Genomic DNA, 23399 nt, shown 5'->3' on the forward strand with positions numbered 1-23399 from the left:
TTCGACATTTAAAGGTTTACGAAACGTTTCTAAATTCTTTTCTTTTCTTTTCAAAGGTGGTCGATAAATCAAGGAAATGATTATCTTCGGAAATTGTGGAATTACGCTCGAGTTGTTAAGGTGAGTGAAATCTCACATATTTACGAATCTACCCTTGCGGAGATTCAAGATTTTTGCAAGAGTTTTTAATATTGAATTACGACATGTATACGATATAGTGAATTACATATATACAGTATAAATGGTAATAAGTATATATATATAGTTCGCTATATTATATACTGTTATGAATTGGTCACTTCGATGACGATAATTATATATTGAGCAGATGATTTAATTTGTACAATATGAGGTGTGATTATTGTACGTGGTTTTTAACATGGTGTTTGTTAAACGTTTTGTCTTCAGACGTGTTTATGAAATATGACATGTATATGATATAACGGATTATATATACATTGTATAAAAGGTAAATAGTTACATGTATATATAGTTTGCTATATAATATATTGTTATGATTTTATCGTGATGATGTCATTTTGATGTCGAGATTTATATATCGAGCATGTGATTTTGATTTGTACAATATGAGGTGAGATTATTGTACGTAAATTTAACATGGAGATTGTTAAATGTTGATTTGTCTTCGGACTTGATTTTTGTACAATATGATGTGAGTTTATTGTACGTGTTTGGCAAGTCGGAGCCTAGCCTTTGGCCGGGCGAAAGTTACGATACAGTTAGAGCTCTAGTCTGTCTGCCAGAGTACTGCATGTGAGGTAACATGTGGTTATCGACTCATGAGTACTCATATTTTTGGATGTTGGGTAGCAGGTGGTTACCCAATATCGGCGGTGTACTACGTGAGGGGTAACAGATGTGTACCAGCGTTCATTAGTACCCGTATTATAAATGTATTTGGGTAACCAGAAGGGTTGCCCGATTTCTCATGAGCACTTTCATTTCACATATTTTTGGGACAACCAGATGGACCGTCCATTGACTCATGAGTGCATTTATATTTGTTGATTTGTTATTTTTCGTATATATTGATATGCGAATTATATTTTCATTTTACTCATACGAGCTATAAGCTTACAGTTTTTGTGTTTACAATCCCGATGCACCAATTCGATGGTGTAGGGGATAATTCCGCAGGTGTTGACTAGTGGAGATTGAGAGACGACTCCGGAGACTCGAAGTTATTCATTATCCTGCTTGTGGTGTGGTTTTCATTTCAGAATTGTGTGTGAGAATTTGTGAGGATTTATTGGTGAGTTTTGTCAGAGATTGTGAGGATTATTACATTTCCATTTTATGTAATGCTGAATTATAAATTTGGTTTGTAATAATTGTTTTTCTGAGTTGTATTGAGAACTCAGTGATGATCTGCTGTGCATTTAAAATGATTTCGATTCGTTGAGATTGTTTTGGTGTTTCACGACTTTAAAATTTTGAGTTTTTAAGCTCGAAATTTTAGGGTCGTTACAACGGCCGCCCGGTTGGCGAGATCGTCGGCGACGATTTCGGAGAGAGAGAGAGTCGGGGAGAGAGGGAGAGAGAAGAGAGAGAAAGGGGGAAGGAGGCGGGTGAGGGGTTTCCGAAAATGGAAACCCTAATCCCTAAAATTTCCTTTTTATACCCTTTTCCAAATCGGAAACTAACTAACGTCGTTAATAACTTTCACGTACGACATCTGATTAGGACACGTGACGCGTCTACGAACTCGTATTGACGAGCTCTACAACTTTCGTGAAGGAAGTTTTCGAAAACGAGTGACAGAGTAAAAATCGACTCCCGCGTCGCGGAAACGTAATATTTTTCAAATTGAGATTTCCGACGACGGTTATGTTTTCGATTTGACAATGTTGCGAAGTGAAACCAATGTAGTTTATTAATTTTACAAACTTTATTTAATCCAAAGAATTCAAATAATTTGATTCCGAAAATCGAGTCATTACACTTATATCTACATATATTATTGGATAACCAGATGGGCTGTCCTTTGACTCATGAGTACATCTATAATTGGATGTTTCAATATTTACTCTCGTATTACTATGCATGTTATTTTTTCGTTTACTCATACGAGCTGCAAAGCTTACCAGGTTTGTGTTTTTCAATCCCGGTGCACCTATTCGATGGTGTAGGGGATAGTTCTGCAGGTGTGGATTAACAAAATCAACGGACAACTCTGAAGACTTCGAAGTTGCCTTATTTTATTTTGTGGTGGGGATTGAGAGGATATTTACATTTTCATTTGATATAATGCTTTAATTATAAATTTGGTTTGTAATAATCAATTCGACTGAGTTGTACTATGAACTCAGTAACGATCCGCTGTGACGATAAGATGATTTCGATTTATTGAGATTGTTTTAGAGTTTTTCATGGCTTCGATTTTTGAGTTTCATACTTATAATTTCGGGGTCGTGACATTGTGATCTACGTTTTTGTTGTTGGATGTGTGTGAATTTTAGGAAGTTTGGACGGAGGAGTCGGTGGTGCGCATCCACCGCCTAGGGCAGAGCGTGGGAGGAAGTGTGGTGGCAGAGAGACGGCGTTAGACCGCGGGAGGAAGCAGGTGGGCAGACGGGTGAAATTGTTAAATAATGCTATTGATTCAGAGGGCCGTGTTCGTGGACTAGAATTCATTTGGCATGAATCGTAACTATGACAGATGTGGTCGCAAACAAGTTCACGCGCGGTTGTTTGGGCGGCGCGTGAGGCCTACGCGCGACCGTTTGTGGCGGCGCGTGAACAGTAATTTATGAACACTTCTTGAACAGTGATTTATGAACAGTGATTTAGCTGTGATGAATCGTCACCTGTGATTTTACGTATCGTTTTCTAAGCACGTTGTTATGCTATTAGGTGGTCGATGAAATGAGTGAGGAAATCACCCTCGGTGTCGTTGAAGTTGCACGCAGGAAATAAAAGTGAGTAAATCTCACTATGATAAGTCTACCCTTGGTGGTGACTTATATTTACGATTTCTTAAAAAGAGTGAACTGTGACATCTATATAATATAGTGGTTGTGTATGTGTACAAAAATGGTAAATACGATACATATATATGGGTTGCTATATTATATAATGTTACGGTTTTTATTTCCAAATGAGATTATATTGTGGTGACTATATTTATATCGTTGTACAAGAGTTACATGGTTGTAGTACAATAAACATGTGTTGATTGTTATATTGTACGTGGTTTTAACATTGAGTCTTGTTAAAACGTTTCCTGGTCTTCAGACGTTGTTGGTAGTAATCGGAACCAAGCCTTAGCCGGGTGTCAGTTATGATCAGTTAGAGCTCTAGTATGTCTGTCGGTGTACTGCATGAGGGATAATAGATGAGTTGCCTGGGTCTCATGAGTACCCATATTTCGGTTTGATATTGGATAACATATGGGTTGCCCAGTGTCTGTCGGTGTACTGCATAAGGGATAACATATGGGTACCTGGGTCTCATGAGTACCCATGTTTTTAAATGATATTGGGTAATAGATGGGTTGCCCAATGTCTCATGAGTACACATATTTTAAATAATATTTGACAACCAGATGGGTCATCCAGTGTTTCATGAGTATGCTTGTCTTTAAATGTTATCTGTCATATTTCTTTTGTATGTGATATATGTTATACTGTTGGTTTAGTTATACGAGCTGAAAAGCTTACCGGGTTTGTGTTTACAATCCCGGTGCACCAATTTGATGGTGTAGGGGATAGTTCTGCAAGTGGGGATTAGCAGATTTAGAGGATTTACTCTGAAGATTTTTTTCTTCTGTTTGTGGTGAGGATTGAGTGAATTTTAAATTTCTATTTGTTATAATACTGAGGTATAAACTGGTTATGTATTATTCAAGTCGACTGGATCGTACTGTCAACTCAATTTTGATACACTGTTACTATAGGATGATTTCAATATATTTGAGATTGTTTTAGAGTTTTCATAACTTCGAATTCGAATTTTTATCATTCGAATTTCGGGATTGTGATAGTACTAGAGACTTTGTGTAAATAATAATTGACTTTTGACATCTATCTTGTTTCTGCCTACTCATTCACATGAACAAAAACAAAGCAAAAACTAAGGTCAATTAACTTTTTTTTTTTGTTAAATAGAATCATCAAACTAAGCAGAGGCGGAGCTACTTGGGGGCAAATGGGTGCCATGGAACGCCTCCATGTTTGAGTTGTCTATGTATTTAACCCTTATAGCATGGTTTTAATTGAATGAAACTTGAGTTGATTGTATGTAGTGGCAACTAATGATAAAAGAAGATTAACACAACATGACCAAAACATCAGGCTCAACAGAGATTACCAAAAATTTCATTAGATGCGTGTTTAGTAATACAAAAGGAGAGCTAGAAGGCTTACCGGCCACTTGGATATGCATGTTTGCCATTTGTTTTCTATTTGTATTTTGGAACGATCCTAAATATTTGTTATATGACAACAACCGCACCAGCCTTTATTTAATTAAATAAAAAAAATCTGTATCAACTGTAGTTGGTCAAAATATGTTAGATATGTACGTTCAAGGGGTATTTCACTTATCATTTTTGTTTTTTATACTAAATTAATAAAGTATAAAGAAGATCTTCCGGAGCAGCCAGCTCTAAGGAGATCAAAATTAAGAGCAGAAGAAACACGAGAGAAATCGGCCTCCAAGGAACGCTCTGAAGAAACTCCATGACCAAATCAGCCACGAATATGTGGTTGAACACAATAATCTGTTTGATTCTACTGTACCTAACGATGGGGATTAATCTCCAAAGAATCTTAATTTTTCATTTATTTTAGTCCATATACAAAAAATTGCATTTGTTTTACCGTAATTATTCAAGAATCTATCTGAAATTTATCATGGTTGCAACTAAAGCAAAAACAAAGGGATTTCCTAACAACTGAGAGACTCCTACTGCAACAAACCGGAAATGTATACTCTCTTCATATTTATCCTCACTTATTAATTTCCCAACAATTTTTTTTACCCCATCCTCTATATATATAAAGGGCAGCAGAGTATCTGATTTAGTCATTGTCAAATAGGAGTTGCTGTAACATTCACTAGTTTTTTCTTCCTTCTTCCCCTTCACCATTTTTCTTCCTGCTAAAACATCACTTATTTATCTCAAGACCAGAACACCAACAAAAAGAGCTTAATTTGTAGCCAGATTTTCTGGCCATGGGTGGCTTGGGTTGCACCAGCATCGGTTATCTATATCCATCTCTTTTCTTCACCCTTCTCTTCTTTTCTATGAACCACCATTTTCATTACTTGCCTTTCCCTTATTATAAACATGCCAAATTCTCCCTCCCACACCATTTCATTTTCTCCCTCCCAAACAATTTCACACTCTCCCTCACCGATAATTCCACCCTCTCCATCCCGAACAATTCCAGACTCTCCCTTCCTGTAAGCTCCAAACTCTCCATTCCAAGTAACTCCACACTATTCTCCAACAACACTCAAGTCTCCGATGATTTACACCCCGCCGATCGTCTCAACAATTCAAGCACAAATAGCACTGGATCTACTCAACATGTCATTATAGTAAGTTATATATACACATGCATTCACAAAAGTGATCGATCATGACATTCTTTGTGTCTGGTTCAAGAAACTTCTATGTTGTTATTGTTTAATTTGATCCATGTGTATGTCTTTTATTTTTCAAATATGTATAGGTGCATGAGAAGAATCCGTTTGAGAAAATGGAAGAAGGGTTAGCTAGGGCGAGAGCTGCGATAAGAGAAGCAGGTCGATCAAGACGACACACATCATACAGAAAGGGGGTTTTTGTGCCCCGAGGATCCGTTTACATCAACCCGTATTCCTTTCAACAGTTAAGATCATTTATTTCCTCCTACTTCGATCACTTCTTAACTTCTTGGATCTGTAATAATTAGACTCAGTCTTGTTTATTTCCACTGTTTTCATTTAGATCTGTTCAAAGATTAATATTGAATCAAATCATTACAACTCATTACTTGTAGTTGCTACAAAAAAGGTTCTATTTTAGGCTTTGTTTGCATGCATGGATATGCAAATTTTTTTTGTGGTTTGTTTTTCGTAGAATAAAAGGAATTATATTAGTTTACTTAAAAAGTAGTAATTAAACTAGAAAGTACGTACGCGCGTATCTTAATTTCGCCCCTAATAAAATACATTTTTTATAATTATACATTACACTATCGAAATCTTATATTAGTTTTGCTTTCTAAAGTGGATCGATACGTAACCAAGATTTATTTACGTACATTGTAAAGAAAGATATATATTGTTAACATCACGCCCTTTATATATTATAAAAAATAAAAATTGGCGGCCCTGTGCGGCCGCACGACCGACACATGCCAAAGGCCGGCCCTGTCTAGCATATGTGCTAGATTGATTGATGAGTAAATTTTTAATAGAGCTGTCAAGAACCTTAGGTTGTTGGCCTGGCTTTAGGGATTCTGACTTATGGTCTACGTAGTGAGTAGTTTTAGAAATTCAGTATAGTTTTCATTAGCTGTAGGAATTATTACCTAGACTTCAATTCATCGTAATGGTCCCAGAGATTAACATGCATAAGTTCTAGTCTTAGAGTCCATAGATTCAGAGACAGGCACCAAATATGGAACAATGGCATCTTCATCTATTCTATTTTCAATAGTTGACGATGTACACTCTGTAGTCTGAAGCTTCAGGAAGAAAGATCGATATACAATAATGGAACACTAATTTAAGATTTCAGTTTGAGCAAAATAATTTTTTCGTCTTTGTACTTAACCACATTACGAATTTATGGAAATTATTCATTTGTTATAACCAGACAAAAGAATCAGATCGACAATGATCAAGTTTATTGATGCTTAACGTGAGTTATGAATTTGCAATCATATGAACATATGATTCTTCATGTAGTATTATTCTTGTGATCGATCTTATGTTATTAATGAACTGTGATTATACGTTAGTGCTTATTATTTTGTAATTTAATCTCATCCTCATTCATAGTTCGACGGGATTTTACCTTTCATCGTTTAATTTTGAACTTTGTTATGTATAATTAGGAGCCACATAGAGATGCAGAAGCTATTTCGAATTTGGCCATACAAGGAAGGAGAGCCACCACTCTTCTACAACGGTCCAGTGAATGACATATACTCCATCGAAGGACAGTTCATGGATGAACTTAGGAGGAGCCCTTTTGCAGCAAGAGACCCCAATGAAGCTACTTCGTTCTATCTTCCCATCAGTGTTGTCAACATTGTGAGGTACGTTTATAGACCTTACACAAACTACTCACGCGTACGGCTTCAGAACATCATCGAGGACTACATTGGTATAATGGCAAAGAGATACCCATACTGGAATAGAAGCAATGGGGGAGATCATTTTCTTGTTTCTTGCCATGATTGGGTATGTATATGCCACTCCTTTTTCTACCATATGTTAAATTTGCAAGCTAGTGAGCTTAAAGAGTCATGCTTTGCCATCCTTTGGGTTTGATTTCCTTGAGGTCTATATTGGAAGCTATACATCAGTACTGTAGAGTTGACAGAATCCGTAGTATTAAGCATGTTTACATCGATTATGAGAGCTCCTACCTTAGCAAAAGTCTTAGGCATCACTTCTTACATTGCTTTACATACATTGGTTGCATTCTTGATTACATCTCTGGCATATATAAAACTGATTTGCATGCATGTTTGATAGGGCATTCCATTTGAAGGGACAATAAAAAAGGCTTGCATCTAGTTTACTTAGATAATAATACGATCATTTGTTGAGATGGTAATTTTTTGCTTAATTATCAATATACGAGCTTTAATTTGTATCAAGTATAAGAACTGGGAAAGTTATTCGCTTAATATAATTTTTCATGTCTGGTGAATTTCAGGCACCGGATGTTTCAGTTGGCAACCCTAAGCTCTTCAAGAACTTTGTCAGAGTACTCTGCAATGCCAACTCTTCAGAAGGATTTCAAGCAATCCGAGACGTCTCTTTACCCGAAATCAAAATCCCTTTTGGCAAACTCGGTCCGCCCATCCTCAAGCGTCCCCCACAAAACCGTTCAATCTTCGCCTTCTTTGCAGGTGGTGATCATGGACATGTGAGGGAGCTCCTCTTCCAGCATTGGAAAAACAAAGACAGTGAGATCAAAGTCCATGACTACCTCCCCAAAACCCAGAACTACACAGAGCTAATGAGCAAAAGCAAGTTTTGTTTGTGCCCTAGTGGGTACGAAGTTGCGAGCCCTAGAGTCGTCGAAGCAATTTACACAGGTTGCGTTCCGGTGATCATTTCAGATGCTTACGTTCTTCCCTTCAGTGATGTGCTTGACTGGAGAAAGTTTTCGATTCATGTTCCGGTAGCAAAGATACCAGAGCTGAAGTCGATTCTACGAAAAGTTTCTGAGCGCGAGTATGTGAAAAGGCATATGAGGGTGCTGCAAGTGCAGCGACACTTCGTGCTGAATCGGCCGTCAAGGCCATTTGATATGTTGCATATGGTGATGCACTCAGTTTGGCTCAGAAGGCTTAATTTGAGGTTGTTGAGGTAATCAACATTCACTTCCTAGTTCATGGACTTGTGTAATTAGTTATATTTTCTTTTCCCCTGTTGAGCTTGGAGAATAGGTTTTAGTACGTAGTACTTAGAAGTTGTGTGAAAAATAATGACTCAATATCAACTTAGAAGCAAACTGTGTCCAGTCATTTAGCAAGGGGAAATGGAAGAGTCATGTATCTAGCTAACGCAACTTTACACCTGAAATTGCAATATGATAGGTTGTAGTCGAAATTCATTACTGTTCCTGCTAGAAACAACTCGTGCATTATATCGGTGTGAATTAAATTTCTTTCATGTTTTTAAGCTGAACTTTTCATTTTCATGTATGTATATATATATATATATACAGTCAGTCCCTATTCAGAGTGAAGTTCCAATTTTGGCACACTTTTCGATCAAATTTTTTCACCATAAGCGATTCAATATTTAGGTATGCTAGTCAAGATCATCTCTACAAAGTTTTATCTAATTTGACAATGATTTGAGCTTTCAAATTTGATATTTACACGAACGGTTCACGTTAAACAGTTTTAATTCATTCATTGATTTAATCTAATTTCAATACCTTAACGATATCCGAATTAGATGAAATTTTGTATAGATGATCTTGAATATCATACCTATATATATATTAGTCTCTATCCAGAGTGAAGCTTCACTCTGAAATTACAGAGTGAAGTTCCAATTTTGACACACTTTTCGGTCAATTTTTTTCACTATAAGCGATTCAATATTTAAGTATGGTATTCAAGATCATCTCTACAAAGTTTCATTCAATTTGACTGTAACGACTCCAAAATTTCGAGCTTAAAAACTCAAAATTTCAAAGTCGAAAAACACAAAAACAATCTCAACGAATCGAAATCGTTTTAAATACACATCGGATCATTACTGAGCTCACAATAAAACTCAGACAACCAATTATTACAAACCAAATTTATAATTCAACATTACATAAAATGGAAATGTAATAATCCTCCCAATCTCTCACAAAACTCACAAATAAAACCTCACAAGTTCTCACACACAAATCCGCACTAGAAACCTCACCACAAGCAGGATAATGAACAACTTCGAGTCTCCGGAGTCGTCTCTCAATCTCCACTAATCGACACCTGCGGAATTATCCCCTATACCATCGAATTGGTGCACCGGGATTGTAAACACAAACCCGGTAAGCTTATAGCTCGTATGAGTAAAATGAAAATATAACTCGCATATCAATATATACGAAAATCCACAAATCAACAAATATAAATGCACTCATGAGTCAATGGACGGCCCATCTGGTTGTCCCAAAACTATATGAAATGAAATGCTCATGAGAAATTGGGAATCCTTCTGGTTACCCAAATACATTTATAATACGAGTACTAATGAACGCTGGTACACATCTGTTACCCCTCACGTAGTACACCGCCGATATTGGGCAACTACCTGCTACCCAACATCCAAGAATATGAGTACTCATGTGCCAATAACCACCTGTTACCTCACATGCAGTACTCCGACAGACAGACTAGAGCTCTAACTGTATCGTAACTTTCGCCCGGCCAAAGGCTAAGTTCTGACTTGCCAAACACGTACAATAATCACACCACATATTGTACGAAAATCAGTCCGAAGACAAATCAACATTTTAACAATCTCCATGTTAAAATCACGTACAATAATCTCACCTCATATTGTACAAATCAAAATCACATGCTCGATATATAAATCTCGTCATCAAAATGACGTCATCACGATAAAATCATAACAGTATATTATATAGCAAACTATATATATATATATATATGTACATATTTACCATTTATACAATATATATATATATAATCCGTTATATCATATACATGTCATATTTTCATAAAGACGTCCGAAGACAAAACGTTTAACAAACACCATGTTAAAACCACGTACAATAATCACACCTCATATTGTACAAATTAAATCACCTGCTCAATATATAATTATCGTCATTAAAGTGACCAATTCATATTGAATTCATAACAGTATATAATATAGCGAACTATATATATATATGTACTTATTACCATTTATACAGTATATATGTAATCCACTATATCGTATACATGTCGTAATTCAATATTAAAAACTCTTGCAAAAATCTTGAATCTCCGCAAGGGTAGATTCGTAAATATATTAGATTTTACTCACCTTCCTTCCTGCGTGCAACTTCCACGACACTGAAAGTAATTTCTTCACTTCTTTCGTCAGTCACCTAATAACATGATAAATGCTTAGAAAATGATACTTAAAATACCAGGTGACGATTCCAGTACAACTAAATGTTGTTCATAAAACATTGTTCACAGTTGTTCATGATTTACTAATCACAGTTTTTTACTAAAACACTGTTCACAGTTACTGTTTGTCATGGAACTGTTCGCTGTTACTGTTTACCACATAAATACAGGATCATAAGTCAAAATTAAGTGAAACACTGTTCACATTTACTGTTGCAGAACACTATTTACAGTACTATTCATGCGGTGTCATTGTTCACCGACCGCCACCAATCATCACCCAATTTCACCGCCACAACCTAAACAATATTTCCAACAACTTTCTAGTTGACACCAAGGTCTAAATCCAAGCCTAAACAGTCCAAACGACGAAGAACATAAATTCGGCACTATTCACAGACCCTAGAAATTGAAATTCTTGATTCGGGTACTTACACTTCGATTTGGCTCGATTCCTTTTGTGGGAATGTTGCTGGGACTGAGACAAGCAAAACCCCCCAAGAATCTCGAGCTATGGTGGCCGGAGGAGGCGGCGCCGACACAGCAGAAACTTCCGCCAGTTGTGGCACCGTGTGTGGTTGTCGCCGGAGTGCAAGGCGTAGCCCAAAAGATGGAGATCGTCGAGCCCGTCAGTTTGATAGGTGGCACGACACGAGGCGACGTCGGATGGTGGAGAAATCGGCCGGAGAAGATTTTTTGGGCGGATGAACAGTACCCGAGCTTGGGTGAACAGTAACCGAGCTGATTTTTTGGAAAAAAAAAACTGATTTTCTGATTTCTAATCTCCTCTCATTCCTTTTATACTATTTCCAAAATCGGAAACCAAACTTCCGTTACTAACAACTTCCACATACGACATCCGATTAAAGCGTGCTGCGCGTCTACGAATTCGTATTGACGAATTCTACGACTTTCGTGAAAGAAGTTTCCTGAAAAGAGTGACGGATTAAAAGTCGACTCTTGGGTCAAATGAACTAAATCAAATAACACACATTTGGCTCTTGAAACCAATTTCTACTTCAAACAACGACAAAATAAGAGGTGTAAAATGTGAATTTAATCAAATTACCATTCCCTTAATTTCTGATAAATTAAAAGAAATGGTATTGAAAATTTGGGTTATTACATTGACAATGGTTTGAGATTTCAAAATTGAGATTTACATGAACGGTTTACGTTGAACAGTTTTAATTCATTCATTGATTTAATCTAATTTCAATACCTTAACGATGTCTGAATTAGATGAAAATTTTTAGAAATAATCTTGAATACCATACCTAAATATTGAATCGATTATGGTGAAAAGTTTAACCGAAAAGTGTGCCAAAATTGTAACTTCACTCTGTAATTTGAGAGTGAAGCTTCACTCTGGATATGGACTATATATATATATATATATATATATATACACAACACACTATATTTGAATGGGTGGGTATGTTGAATATATAATTCAAAGTATGGTTAAGTATGTTGAAAAAAGATGTAAATAAATAATTTAATTAAAAAAATAATCCTCTTTTTAAAGAATATTTTTATTTGTTTTTAACAAAAATATAAATAGAAAATGACAACATTACCCCTCATGTGCATGACATGTGACGCAAAATTGGATAGAAACAGTTAAATTTAACGGATGGGGTGCAAATCGGCAATTTTTACCATGTTTAGAAAGTAAATTGACTCAAATACAAGTTCGGGATGCAAATTGACAATTTCAGCTAAGTTTAGGGTGTATTTTAGCAATTTTTCCATATATATATATATGATTTTTCTAATGTAAAAAGGTCTGCACCAATAGTTTTGGTACAGATTTCTATTTGTTCACCACTTTTTGATCAAAGTTTTTCATCTCCACCGTCTAGTATCTATATAATATTGTGTAAATCATCTATGCAAAATTTTAGCCAATTTGGTGATCGTTAAGGACTTCAAAATCGAAAAACAAATGGACGGACTGAATTATATTAAACATGAACCGTTCATATTTTAATAGAAAAACACAATTTTGAGGGCTTTAACGATTACCAAATTGGCTGAAATTTTACAAAGATGATATATACAATATAATCTAAATAATAGATGGTGGAGATGAGAAAATTCGATCAAAAAAAGATGAAAAAATAGAAATATCCACAAAAACCATTAGTGCGAATCTCTACATCTAAAAAAGATATATATAGCATATTTATGTTGTGAAACGAACAATTCAACCAAAATATCTATATAGGACAGTTAACATGTCAATTATAATTTCCAATTTGGCAAACGGGCCAGGCCGGACCGGTCCGGTCCATTTTAAACGGGACAAAACCGTGCTCGGCTCGGGCTATTTGCTTAAATATTAAGCCCGGCCCGGCCCGGTTCACGGCCTAAGCCCATGTCGGGGCAGGCCGGCCCGGTCCATTAGCATTATATGATACAATTAAAATAAAAAATATTAGGTACTTTGAATATTTGTTTTATATAACTATTTAGAGTAGTAAAATAAATAAAATACTACAGCACATTTCGTAATCTTATTTTTAAAACGTTACGTATCTCAAAATAATGACGTTTTATTTAGTATTTTGATAATATTTTTGAAATATTGTAGTTAAAATAATAAAATAATCAATAGATATTAATTTAAAAAGTATAATATTCAAGTTTAATAATGATAATTGTTTAAATATTGATATAAATAATATAAAATTATGTGTTTAACGGGCCGGTCCATGAATTAATCGTGCTCGGGTCGTGCCAGGCTAAAAACGAGCTCGGGCCGTGCCGGGCCCATGGGCCAAAATATCTCGGCCCGACACATTACAATAACGGACTCAAGCCGGGCCGAGCTGCTAATGGGCTCGAACCGTGCCGGGCCGATTTTAACGTACTGGACTCGGATTTTTTTGGCTCATTTGCCACCTCTAACCGAGAGTCCTGATCTGCTTTGGATTTTAGTCATTTTATTTGCCAGTCGCTACCTAAACATAAACGGATTATTACTCTAATTCGAAGAAGAGTTAAGTAAGCTACCATGTATAGTAACTAATTATGGAAGTCGGACAAACACTTTGGCAGTTTTGGGGGATTAGGAGATAAATAATAGAAATTGAAAATTTGGGGATGTGAGCGGGAAATTTGGATATGCCACGTCCTAGTGACGTGCGTGGCTTACCCGTTTAGCACATGATAGGTTTTCTCTATCCTAGGGCTACTACGGTAATTAAGTCCTCCAGCTCGCACTTAGCAACTGGCTCATTCACCTCCCCCTTAACCAAAGGGCAATACAATTGCCGCCTCTTAAACGTTTTAACCATGGTTTAGTTTTTCTCCTATCAAAACTACGTGAACTAAAAAATAGAAAGTAAATAAACAGAATATAGCCGGTCATCAAACTCAAGTTTTTAGTGCGTAAACTCCTTAAACGGTATTGAACTTTGTAATTACCATTTTCCATTTGAACGTCGACATTTAAAATACATATGACACATGCTTTTCAGTATCAATATCAATCAAAATATTTATGGTTTTCAGTATCTATCTAACAGGAAGGCTCTTTGTCTGTTTCATTTTAGCAAGTAATGAAGAAACTCACAGGTTCGTCAACGATTTAATCTATAAACCTAATTCTTAATTGACTCATGCTCAACCCATTGTAAACTTTTTACTAGGTGACAGTAAAACAGTGAGCTAACATGCATGTCACTCTTAACCAGTCAGGTGAGCACAAGTTGCTCCCACGCTTATTACACTATTCCATTTTTCTCGGCCTGCTTATAACAGAATATATATATATATATATATATAGAGAGAGAGAGAGAGAGAGAGAGAGAGAGAGAGAGAGAGAGAGAGAGAGCTTCTTCTCTCAACCAGACCTTCCGAGCTTGATCGGAAATGGAGAACCTCCGATCACGGACCTCATCCGTCGTCTTGTGGCTGTGCATTGCTTCGATCATCGTCGTTTTGGTCATCTACGGCAACTCCGACGCCCCGATCGCTTCCTCCAACTCCAAATCCGACCTCTCCGTCTCGATTTCAATTCCGATGGTTCAGCTGCGTAGCAAGATCGCCACCACCGCCGCCACGTCATTCGTCTCCGACGATCATAAAATAGTACTCAGCTCCACTAATTACTCTACTACTCCTCACTTACTCCCGAACCAAACTCAACCGGTAAAAGCTACTTCACATCTCTCTCTCTTTTAATTTCAGGCTTCAACTTTCATATCCACACATTATTACTGCTCTGTTTTTTCGTCACCTTCAAATTTCCGCCGGACGTCAAATTTGACGATTGAAATTCCTCAATTTTTTTTCACGGCGATGAAAACAGAGAGAAGTGCCGAAGTGGAAGCAGGGGAGTGATCGGAGTAAGGTGGAGGCAGGGCTAGCGCGTGCGCGAAGCTTGATACGGAGGGCGGCGGCGGCAGCAGCTTCGAGTGATCCGAACCGTTCGTCACCACCAACAGAGCACGACGACGACGTCGTTTCGTATGGGGCGGTGTATCGTAACCCCCGTGCATTCCATCAGTAAGCCGTTGCTTAATCTTAATTTCTGTGTCACTTTCAGGTTGATATGATCGGTCAATACAATGTTAGAGAGGTAAATTAGGGAATTAAATAGATTAAAGGGAGATTAATTAAGGAAGGCTTTGGAGTTAACTTGTATGCTTAGCTTGAAAGTCACAGCCGGCCAGTGCGCAGTGGGCACTATCATTTCATAATGCCCGGAAAAATACTCCATTGCTATACTCATTGGAGTCACGGTGAAGATGAGGCAGAGTCTTTGCTTTTTGGGCCACCTTTATTGTATTACATGCCCTCTGTTCTTCCATATTTGGAGACAATATATAGGTAGATAAGCATTATGATACAAATTGACTACTTGAAGTGTTTGCTAAGAGTCTAAGACATGGTTCGATGATCCGTTGATTCAAACCATTGATCATACATTTATTATACTCTACAATGAATAAGCGGGAAAAAAAGGTATTCGGTTAACAAAGACAAAGAAGATGACTACAATCGTTTGATGATTTATTAATGTATTGTGTAATAACCCTAGATTTTGAAACGATATTTGAAAATTGAATTGAATTCTATAAAGTTATGAAATTCAATTAAAAGGAAATTGTTTGTTTGCTAACGTTACGAAACGGAAACGGAAAGGTTCCGAGAACGTTTAATAAGAAAACGTTACGTTTCCGTACGAATTTATCGACCTTTATTTAGTCGATCGGTCGCGAAAACTTCCTTCACGAAAGTTGTAGAGCTCGTCGATACGAGTTCGTGAGTATGTGACGCGTTCGAATCGGACGACGTACGTAAAAGTTATTAACATCGAAAGTTAGTTTCCGATTTGGAAACTAGTATAAATAGGATAATTGTGTTATTAGGGTTTCCATTTCAGGAAACCCATTTCTCTCTCTTCTCTCCGCCCCCCTCTTTTTCTCTCTCTCTTTTCTCTCATCCTCCCCGAGCTCTCTCCCTCTCTCACACGGCTTCACCACCGATCTCCATCCTTGGGAAGACATGGCCCTCACCGCCGGTCTAGGAGGCGTCGCACCACCCCGCACAGGCGACCCCGAAGTCGACTCGCTCTCTCGCGCCACGCCGGAGCTCCACCAACGACGTTGACTTCTTCAAATTTTCCTCCGCCGTATCCAAGCCATCTCCGGTGGTTTTAAAGCACGATTGAGGTGAGGGTTAGCTTAATTAGGTTGTTGTGATGCCTTGTTGTTGTTTTGTGGTTGTTTGAGTTCGATTTGGAGGAGAATGGATTTGGGAAGATGCCGCCGCATTAGGCGGCGCGTGGGGGAGCGTGGTAGGCGTGAGAGGTAGCTAAGACCGTAGGAAGGAGGAGGAGGAGATGAGGGAGAGTTTTGGGGTGGCGGTGGCGTGAAACGCGCCGTTGGGAGTGTCGGCGCGTGGGCCCCACGCGCTGCCTGCCGGAGGTGGCGCGTGTGCCCCACGCGCCGCCACCGGCGGCGGTGTGAATAGTTTTGACAGGAAGGGTATTTTGGTAATTTACTGTGTACGGTAAATGTAAATGTAATTTTTATTTACTACGGTAAATGTAATTAAACTTTACCTTCGGTAAATGTAAATATAAATTACTTTCAGTAAATGTAAAAAGTAATTTGTGAAAGGTAAATAGTAAATTTTATTTACTGAGATTGTATTTACATTTAAATCGTACGAATACGTACAGAAATACGTATTAATATTTATACGTACAGAAATACGTATTAATATTTATACGTACAGAAATACGTATTACTATTTATACGTACAAAAATACGCATATAATATTTATACGTACAGAAATACGTATATAATATGTATACGTACAGAAATACGTATTAATTGCATATTTGTACAGTAACCGTGAATAGTAACGGTGAACAGTAACACGGAACAGTAATCTCGTAAAACCGAAAATTGCTGAACAGTAACCGATTATTACTGTTTCGGCATTTAAAGGTTTACGAAACGATTCTAAATTCTTTTCTTATCTTTTCAAGGTGATCGTTAAATCAAGGAAAGGAATTATCTTCGGAAAATTGTGGGATTACGCTCAAGTCAATAAGGTGAGTAAAATCTCACTGAATTACGAATCTACCCTCGTGGTGATTCAACATTTTGCAAGTGTGTTTATCAAATGAATTACAACATGTATATAATTTAGTGGACTACATATATACAGTATAATGGTAATAAGTACATATATATATAGTTCATTAAATTACGTACTGTTATTAATTCATTAAAAATAGTCATTTCGATGACGAAAGTTTGTGATTTGAGCATGTGTGGTGAAATATGACATGTATAAGATATAGTGGACTATATATATATTGTAAAAATAGTAAATAAGTACGAATATATATAGTTTGCTATATAATATACTGTTATGATTTTACTGTGATTATATTGAGCATGTGATTTGAATTGTACAATATGATGTGAGATTATTGTACGTGATTTTTAACATTGAGATTGTTAAAATGTGAATTGTTTTCGGACCTGATTTTTGGTACAATATGATGTGAGATTATTGTACGTGTTTGGCAAGTCGAAACCTAGCCTTTGGCCGGGCGAAAGTTACGATACAGTTAGAGCTCTAGTCTGTCTGCCTTAGTACTGCATGTGAGGTAACGGGTGGTCATCTGCTCATGGGTACTCAGTTTATTTGGATGTTGGGTAGCGGGTGGCTATCCAATATCAACGGTGTATTACGAGAGGGGTAACAGATGTGTACCAGCGTTCTTGGTACCCGTATTATAAATGCATTGGGTAACCAGAAGGGTTACTTAATTTCCTCATGAGCGTTTTATTTCATATTTCTTTGGGTCAACCAGATGGGCTGACCATTGGCTCATGAGGGCATTTACATTTGTTGTTTTGTGATCTTTCGTATATTTTGATATGCGAATTATATTTTGATTTTACTCATACGAGCTATAAGCTTACCGGGTTTGTGTTTACAATCCCGGTGCACCAATTCGATGGTGTAGGGGATAATTCCGCAGGTGCTGATTAGTGGAGGTTGAGTGACGACTACAGAGGCTCGAAGTCGTTCGTATCCTACTTGTGGTGAGGTTTTAGCGTGGATTTGTGTGTGAGAAGTTGTGTAATTTCATTTGTGAGATTTGTGAGTGATTTGTGAGGATTATTACATTTCCATTTTATGTATGGATTATAAATTTGGGTTGTAATAATTGGTTGACTGAGTTGTATTGAGAACTCAGAATTGATCCGCTGATACACTTAATGATTTCGATTTATTTGGGATTATTTTGTGTTTAGCGACTCGAGAATTTGGAGTTTTTAAGCTCGAAATTTTGGGGTTGTTACATATTGAAACATGAAATGCAAAGTATATGTATATAATGCTGAGAAACCATTTTACAATATGTGTACGTGAGCATCTCTTGTGAGTCTATACGTGCATGTAGTTAATGTGTAAATAAAAGTCATTATGATGGATATGCTGTGCATGATTGATCGATGCTTAGGAGTAGGGCTTTAGTTAACTCTGATTTTAGTCATCATCATAAGCAATTGCAAGGGGAGTGATTTTTGTACTCAAGTCACCTTATGTTCTAAGTATATATATAACTATTAAATTAACAGCTAAGTAAGCGACCATCATGATCGGAGGTGATTATATATAGAAGTTAAATGGACTGGTTTGCCCTTCATGCAGGAGCTATCTTGAAATGGAGAGGAAATTTAAGGTGTATGTGTACTCAGAAGGTGACCTACCAATAACACACGATGGGCCATGCAAGGACATATACTCGATCGAAGGCAGGTTCATACATGAAATGGAGACGGGGACAGAGGCCGGGAGGTTCAGGACCAAGAACCCTAAGGAGGCTCACGTTTACTTCATGCCTTTCAGTGTGACTTGGATGGTGAAGTACCTGTACAAGCCCCTGTCCTATAACCTCGCACCTCTCAGGGAATATGTCTCTGATTATGTGAGACTCGTGTCTGAGAAGCACCCATTCTGGAATAGGACTTCTGGGGCGGACCACTTCATGTTCGCTTGTCATGATTGGGTCAGTTTCTTTCACACTCTTTGCTTTTAATCGATTTCTTTTTCATCTTCTTTTGTATTTCAGAACTTTCTTGGCATGCTTGATTAGTTTTGGCTAGTAATAGTGGCATTTTCCACTTTCCAGTTGTGCCTTAAGTTTGTAACTTGAAGATAGAATGTTACAAAGTTGATATGCTCATTGCTCAAAGGTTTTGGGAACTTGCAGATACTTTCGAAAATTCATTTTTACAAAAATAGAAAACATATTCTCTCCATTCTAGTGATTACTTATTATGTTTTCGGGCTTGCAATATGAACCACTAATGAATGAAGTAATTCGAGTTTAGGTAAAAATCAACTTTTATTAGTAAGATCTAAAATTAATTGAACTTAATTAGAAACCGTTATACAAATTATGGTTATTGATCAGGTTGTACTTATGGTTCCCTCTTTTTAGGCTCCCCATGCATCAGCTGGAAACCCGTTCCTCTACAACACATCCATCCGAGTACTCTGCAACGCAAACACCTCTGAAGGCTTCAGACCTCAGAAAGACGTTTCTCTTCCGGAAATTCACCTCTACGGCGGCAACGTCTCCTCCAAGCTCATCTCACCCCCACCGTCTAACAGCCATCGTCCCTACCTTGCCTTCTTCGCCGGAGGTCTCCATGGCCCAATAAGACCAATTCTCTTGGATCACTGGAAAGGTCGCGATGAGAATCTTCGAGTTTTTGAATACCTACCCAAAACCCTAGACTATGACTCCATGATGCTCGAGTCCAAGTTTTGCTTGTGCCCTAGTGGTCATGAAGTGGCCAGTCCTAGAATTGTCGAGGCCATATATGCTGAGTGCGTGCCTGTAATCATATCTGATCACTACGCGCTGCCATTTAGTGATGTTTTGAGGTGGAAGGCGTTTTCTATTAAAGTTGAGGTTTCAGAGATTAAGAGGCTGAAGGAGATATTGGAGGCAGTTCCTGAGGAAAAGTATAAATGGCTGAAGGACAACTTGAAGGTTGTGAGGAAGCATTTTGAGCTGAACCACCCGGCTAAGAGGTTTGATGTCTTTCATATGATAATGCACTCCGTCTGGCTTAGGAGAATTAACCTTAGAGCTGCATAGATTATATATTATATATTCTCTTAACCACAATTTATGTGAATATACTGTTAAGTGTCTAAATTATTTTAAAAAAGAAAAGGGTATCTAGCTAGCTAGATTGAGTGTGCATATCACACTAGCTATTTCCGGGAGATGTGTTTGTACCGCAAAGAAAAAGGAAGAAGAATTCTTATTTATGTGCAAACTACAGTATTCAATCTAATAGCTCTAGCTGCTAGCTGATTGGAGAATGAGAAATGTGCACAATTAAACTATCCTTAATTTTCTTTACAACGTTCAGTGAAATCTATGTGATTATTTACAACATCCATCTTCTGTTTTTCCTTTTTAAATCTAATTGCCTAGGAAATGGACCTACGATGGTAATTTCCTAAGTATTTACAATTTGCATCAATCCATGACTACTTGATTCTAGAAAAAGAGAGACGCCCAATTTGAGATTTCAGAATATCTCCAATATTTGCGAAATAACGAGACTTTTCAGTTGAGCTTGGTGACCTGAGATGTCTCTCATTCTTGACTTGAAGGTTTATATGACTTGGACCCATCAATTCTTTCTTCATGGACTCAACAAAATGCATGTCTGGAACTACTTCGTTCCCTGAAATGCCCCTCACATAGAAAGCGTTAATCGCCTTCTCTCCCTGAGTTGCTACATCTGCTCGAACAACCGCAAGTCCATTCTCTCGTAGAACCCTAGTTATATCCGATAGCAAACCCATCCGATCATCGGCACTCAACTCTAGCCGAATCCCCTGCAGAAGTATATAGAAGTTGGTCTTACAATAACACTATTTGTACCACATTTTTGGCAATGTACTTGCAAGTTATGTCACCTCAGAAACCCGACGCTCGATAGCAGCCTCCAAGCATTTTATAACTCGTTCCTTCTCGCTCTCTGTGCACAAGGCATTGCCGTCAACATGTCGGATGAAATATTCCTAACGAAACAACATTAATTAACTAATTAGTCCCCATAGCCAAAAGCATCGTTAAGATTCAAATCACTACTTGATGTGTTGAGGGAATCGACGTTTTAGATTGGTACCTGAAAGGCACATCCTTCGTGGCAATGGGTGGAAGCGTGGAAAATCACATACTGCATATCAGTTAGAGTGCACACAGTATCAAACAGAAGCCTCGGCCGATCCTTACTCTCTAAGCTCACCATGGAATACCCTTTCTCCTCACAACTTTCGATCCATACCGCTGTCTTCCTACACTCTTCCTCAGAATCCCATCCAAACGGCGTCCTCGGAGAGCTTGCGGACCTCAAATTGGGGCCATCAAAGTCCCTAATGGAAAGCATTAGTTGGTGTAACCTTCTTTCTACGTTAGTCATCGTGCCTTGATAGTCTCCTCCTAAAAACCCCGTGGTCTTCACTTCTTGGTTGTTTGCTTCTTTCCCGCAAGGGCTTACAGCGGTGGTGGCGCGAAGGACGGTGATGAGGTGATCTTCGATGGTGGTCAGGCGGTGGGGGTCGTCGATTGGGGCGTCAGTGGATTTATCAGATATCTGAGCAACGCAAGCTAGGCGGGCGTTATGGGTCCATGCATGGGCTTCAACTATGTTGCAGTGGAGGTCCGCAAGGGCAGCCGATATCTCTGAGAAGAGACCAGGGCGGTCCGTTCCCGTCATTTCGATGGTGGTATGTCCGCTATGATTTTCGGATTCGAAAATGTTGTTGGCATAGGCATTGGCCCTGGTGGAGTCTGGAGGACCTGTAGTTGTACCTATGGCCTGTTACCAAAAACCACTTCAACTGATTAGGGGAACTTCTACATGCAATAGGACTATGAATCGTATAACTTCTAAACAATATATGTTAATATCACCATCAGTTTGTCATATTGCAATCTTATTTGAACAATTAATAATAAAAGTGAAATAAGAAATTAAAATGCATGCATTTTGACTAATCGAATTAGAATGTGCGAATATTGTAGTTATGAACGAAACAAATTACCTGCTGGATATAGTTAATGACATTCTGATTTGTAAGTTTGTTGCCGTTCTCATTTTTAACATGAAAGACTGAAAGCATGCATGGACAGAACGGATCAATAGTTATTCAAGAAATCTAATGGATGCAGCTGTAAGTATGCAAATGGATCAAACTCGGACATTAATTTAGAGAGAAACTATCGTAAATTATACAGAAATCAATAAAAATATTATATGAGCAGCATACCATCCATGAACCATTCTGCATCTGAAGATATAAAACATTTAGTGATGGTAAGATTCATGTCCGTCAATGCTTGAATAACTTCAAGGAGAAGCCCTTGCTTGTTCACGCTATCCACCTGCACCGCCACCCCATGCAAAAGATCCATTAATATCGAATTTTAAGTAATATATATATGTCTGAAATCATCTTTGTTCTAAATCCACAAAACTATTCACAAACCTTTACTAATGTGCAATCTTCCAACGTCTCGTTGTCGATGGATACTCTACACCTGCAAAAGCAACGTAAAGCTTGTTTAATCAAATGGCTGATATAATCAAATAACTAATATATATATATATATATATATCTGTGATAATCAATGGAGGCTACCATTGATGAATGTATGAAGGGGGTGATCGAATGCAAGATTCGGAGAAGACTACTTACGCAGGGCCATAGATCCTTTCTGGGAGGTTATCAAAGTCAGGATCGAAGTAAGGCCAACAAACTTTCTTCATGCTGCATCAAACATGAAAACATGAGAGAGGCCAGGAGTAAAATTATGAGGCATAATACTTGGTCAAATGAAAGAGCTCCCCGAAGAAACAGCAGATTTTGAGGCTGTAATTAAAAGCCTCAACAGATCGCCACAAACTTATTTTGGCCCCGACAACTCAACAACTGAAGCATGCAAAATTAGAAAGTTTCTTTTTCGATACAATGCAAGGATGCTG

At 37.7% G+C, this 23399-nt stretch overlaps 3 protein-coding genes across 3 annotated transcripts; 2 read left to right on the top strand and 1 right to left on the bottom strand.

Annotated features, from left to right (window-relative positions):
- Positions 1 to 5186: 5186 nt before the first annotated feature.
- On the top strand, positions 5187 to 8793 carry LOC126783791 (probable glycosyltransferase At5g11130). The gene is made up of 4 exons (XM_050509327.1): positions 5187 to 5565; positions 5700 to 5857; positions 7071 to 7419; positions 7901 to 8793. Exons 1-4 carry the CDS (start codon positions 5197 to 5199, stop codon positions 8561 to 8563), a joined length of 1539 nt encoding a protein of 512 aa, XP_050365284.1. The 5' UTR covers positions 5187 to 5196; the 3' UTR covers positions 8564 to 8793.
- A 5903-nt stretch (positions 8794 to 14696) lies between these two features.
- LOC126784463 (probable glycosyltransferase At5g25310) lies at positions 14697 to 20491 on the top strand. The gene is made up of 4 exons (XM_050509923.1): positions 14697 to 14996; positions 15157 to 15353; positions 19033 to 19390; positions 19826 to 20491. The coding sequence occupies exons 1-4, from the start codon at positions 14718 to 14720 to the stop codon at positions 20489 to 20491; spliced, it is 1500 nt and encodes a 499-aa protein (XP_050365880.1). The 5' UTR covers positions 14697 to 14717.
- Positions 20492 to 20892: 401 nt separating this feature from the next.
- On the bottom strand, positions 20893 to 23183 carry LOC126783529 (ACT domain-containing protein ACR2). The gene is made up of 7 exons (XM_050509012.1): positions 23113 to 23183; positions 22903 to 22954; positions 22684 to 22798; positions 22459 to 22526; positions 21540 to 22232; positions 21328 to 21432; positions 20893 to 21246 (listed from the first exon to the last, which is right to left on the bottom strand). The coding sequence occupies exons 1-7, from the start codon at positions 23181 to 23183 to the stop codon at positions 20893 to 20895; spliced, it is 1458 nt and encodes a 485-aa protein (XP_050364969.1).
- Positions 23184 to 23399: the final 216 nt, after the last annotated feature.

Source organism: Argentina anserina, chromosome 2 (assembly GCF_933775445.1).
Source record: "Argentina anserina chromosome 2, drPotAnse1.1, whole genome shotgun sequence".
In the NCBI taxonomy this organism is placed as follows: Eukaryota; Viridiplantae; Streptophyta; class Magnoliopsida; order Rosales; family Rosaceae; genus Argentina; species Argentina anserina.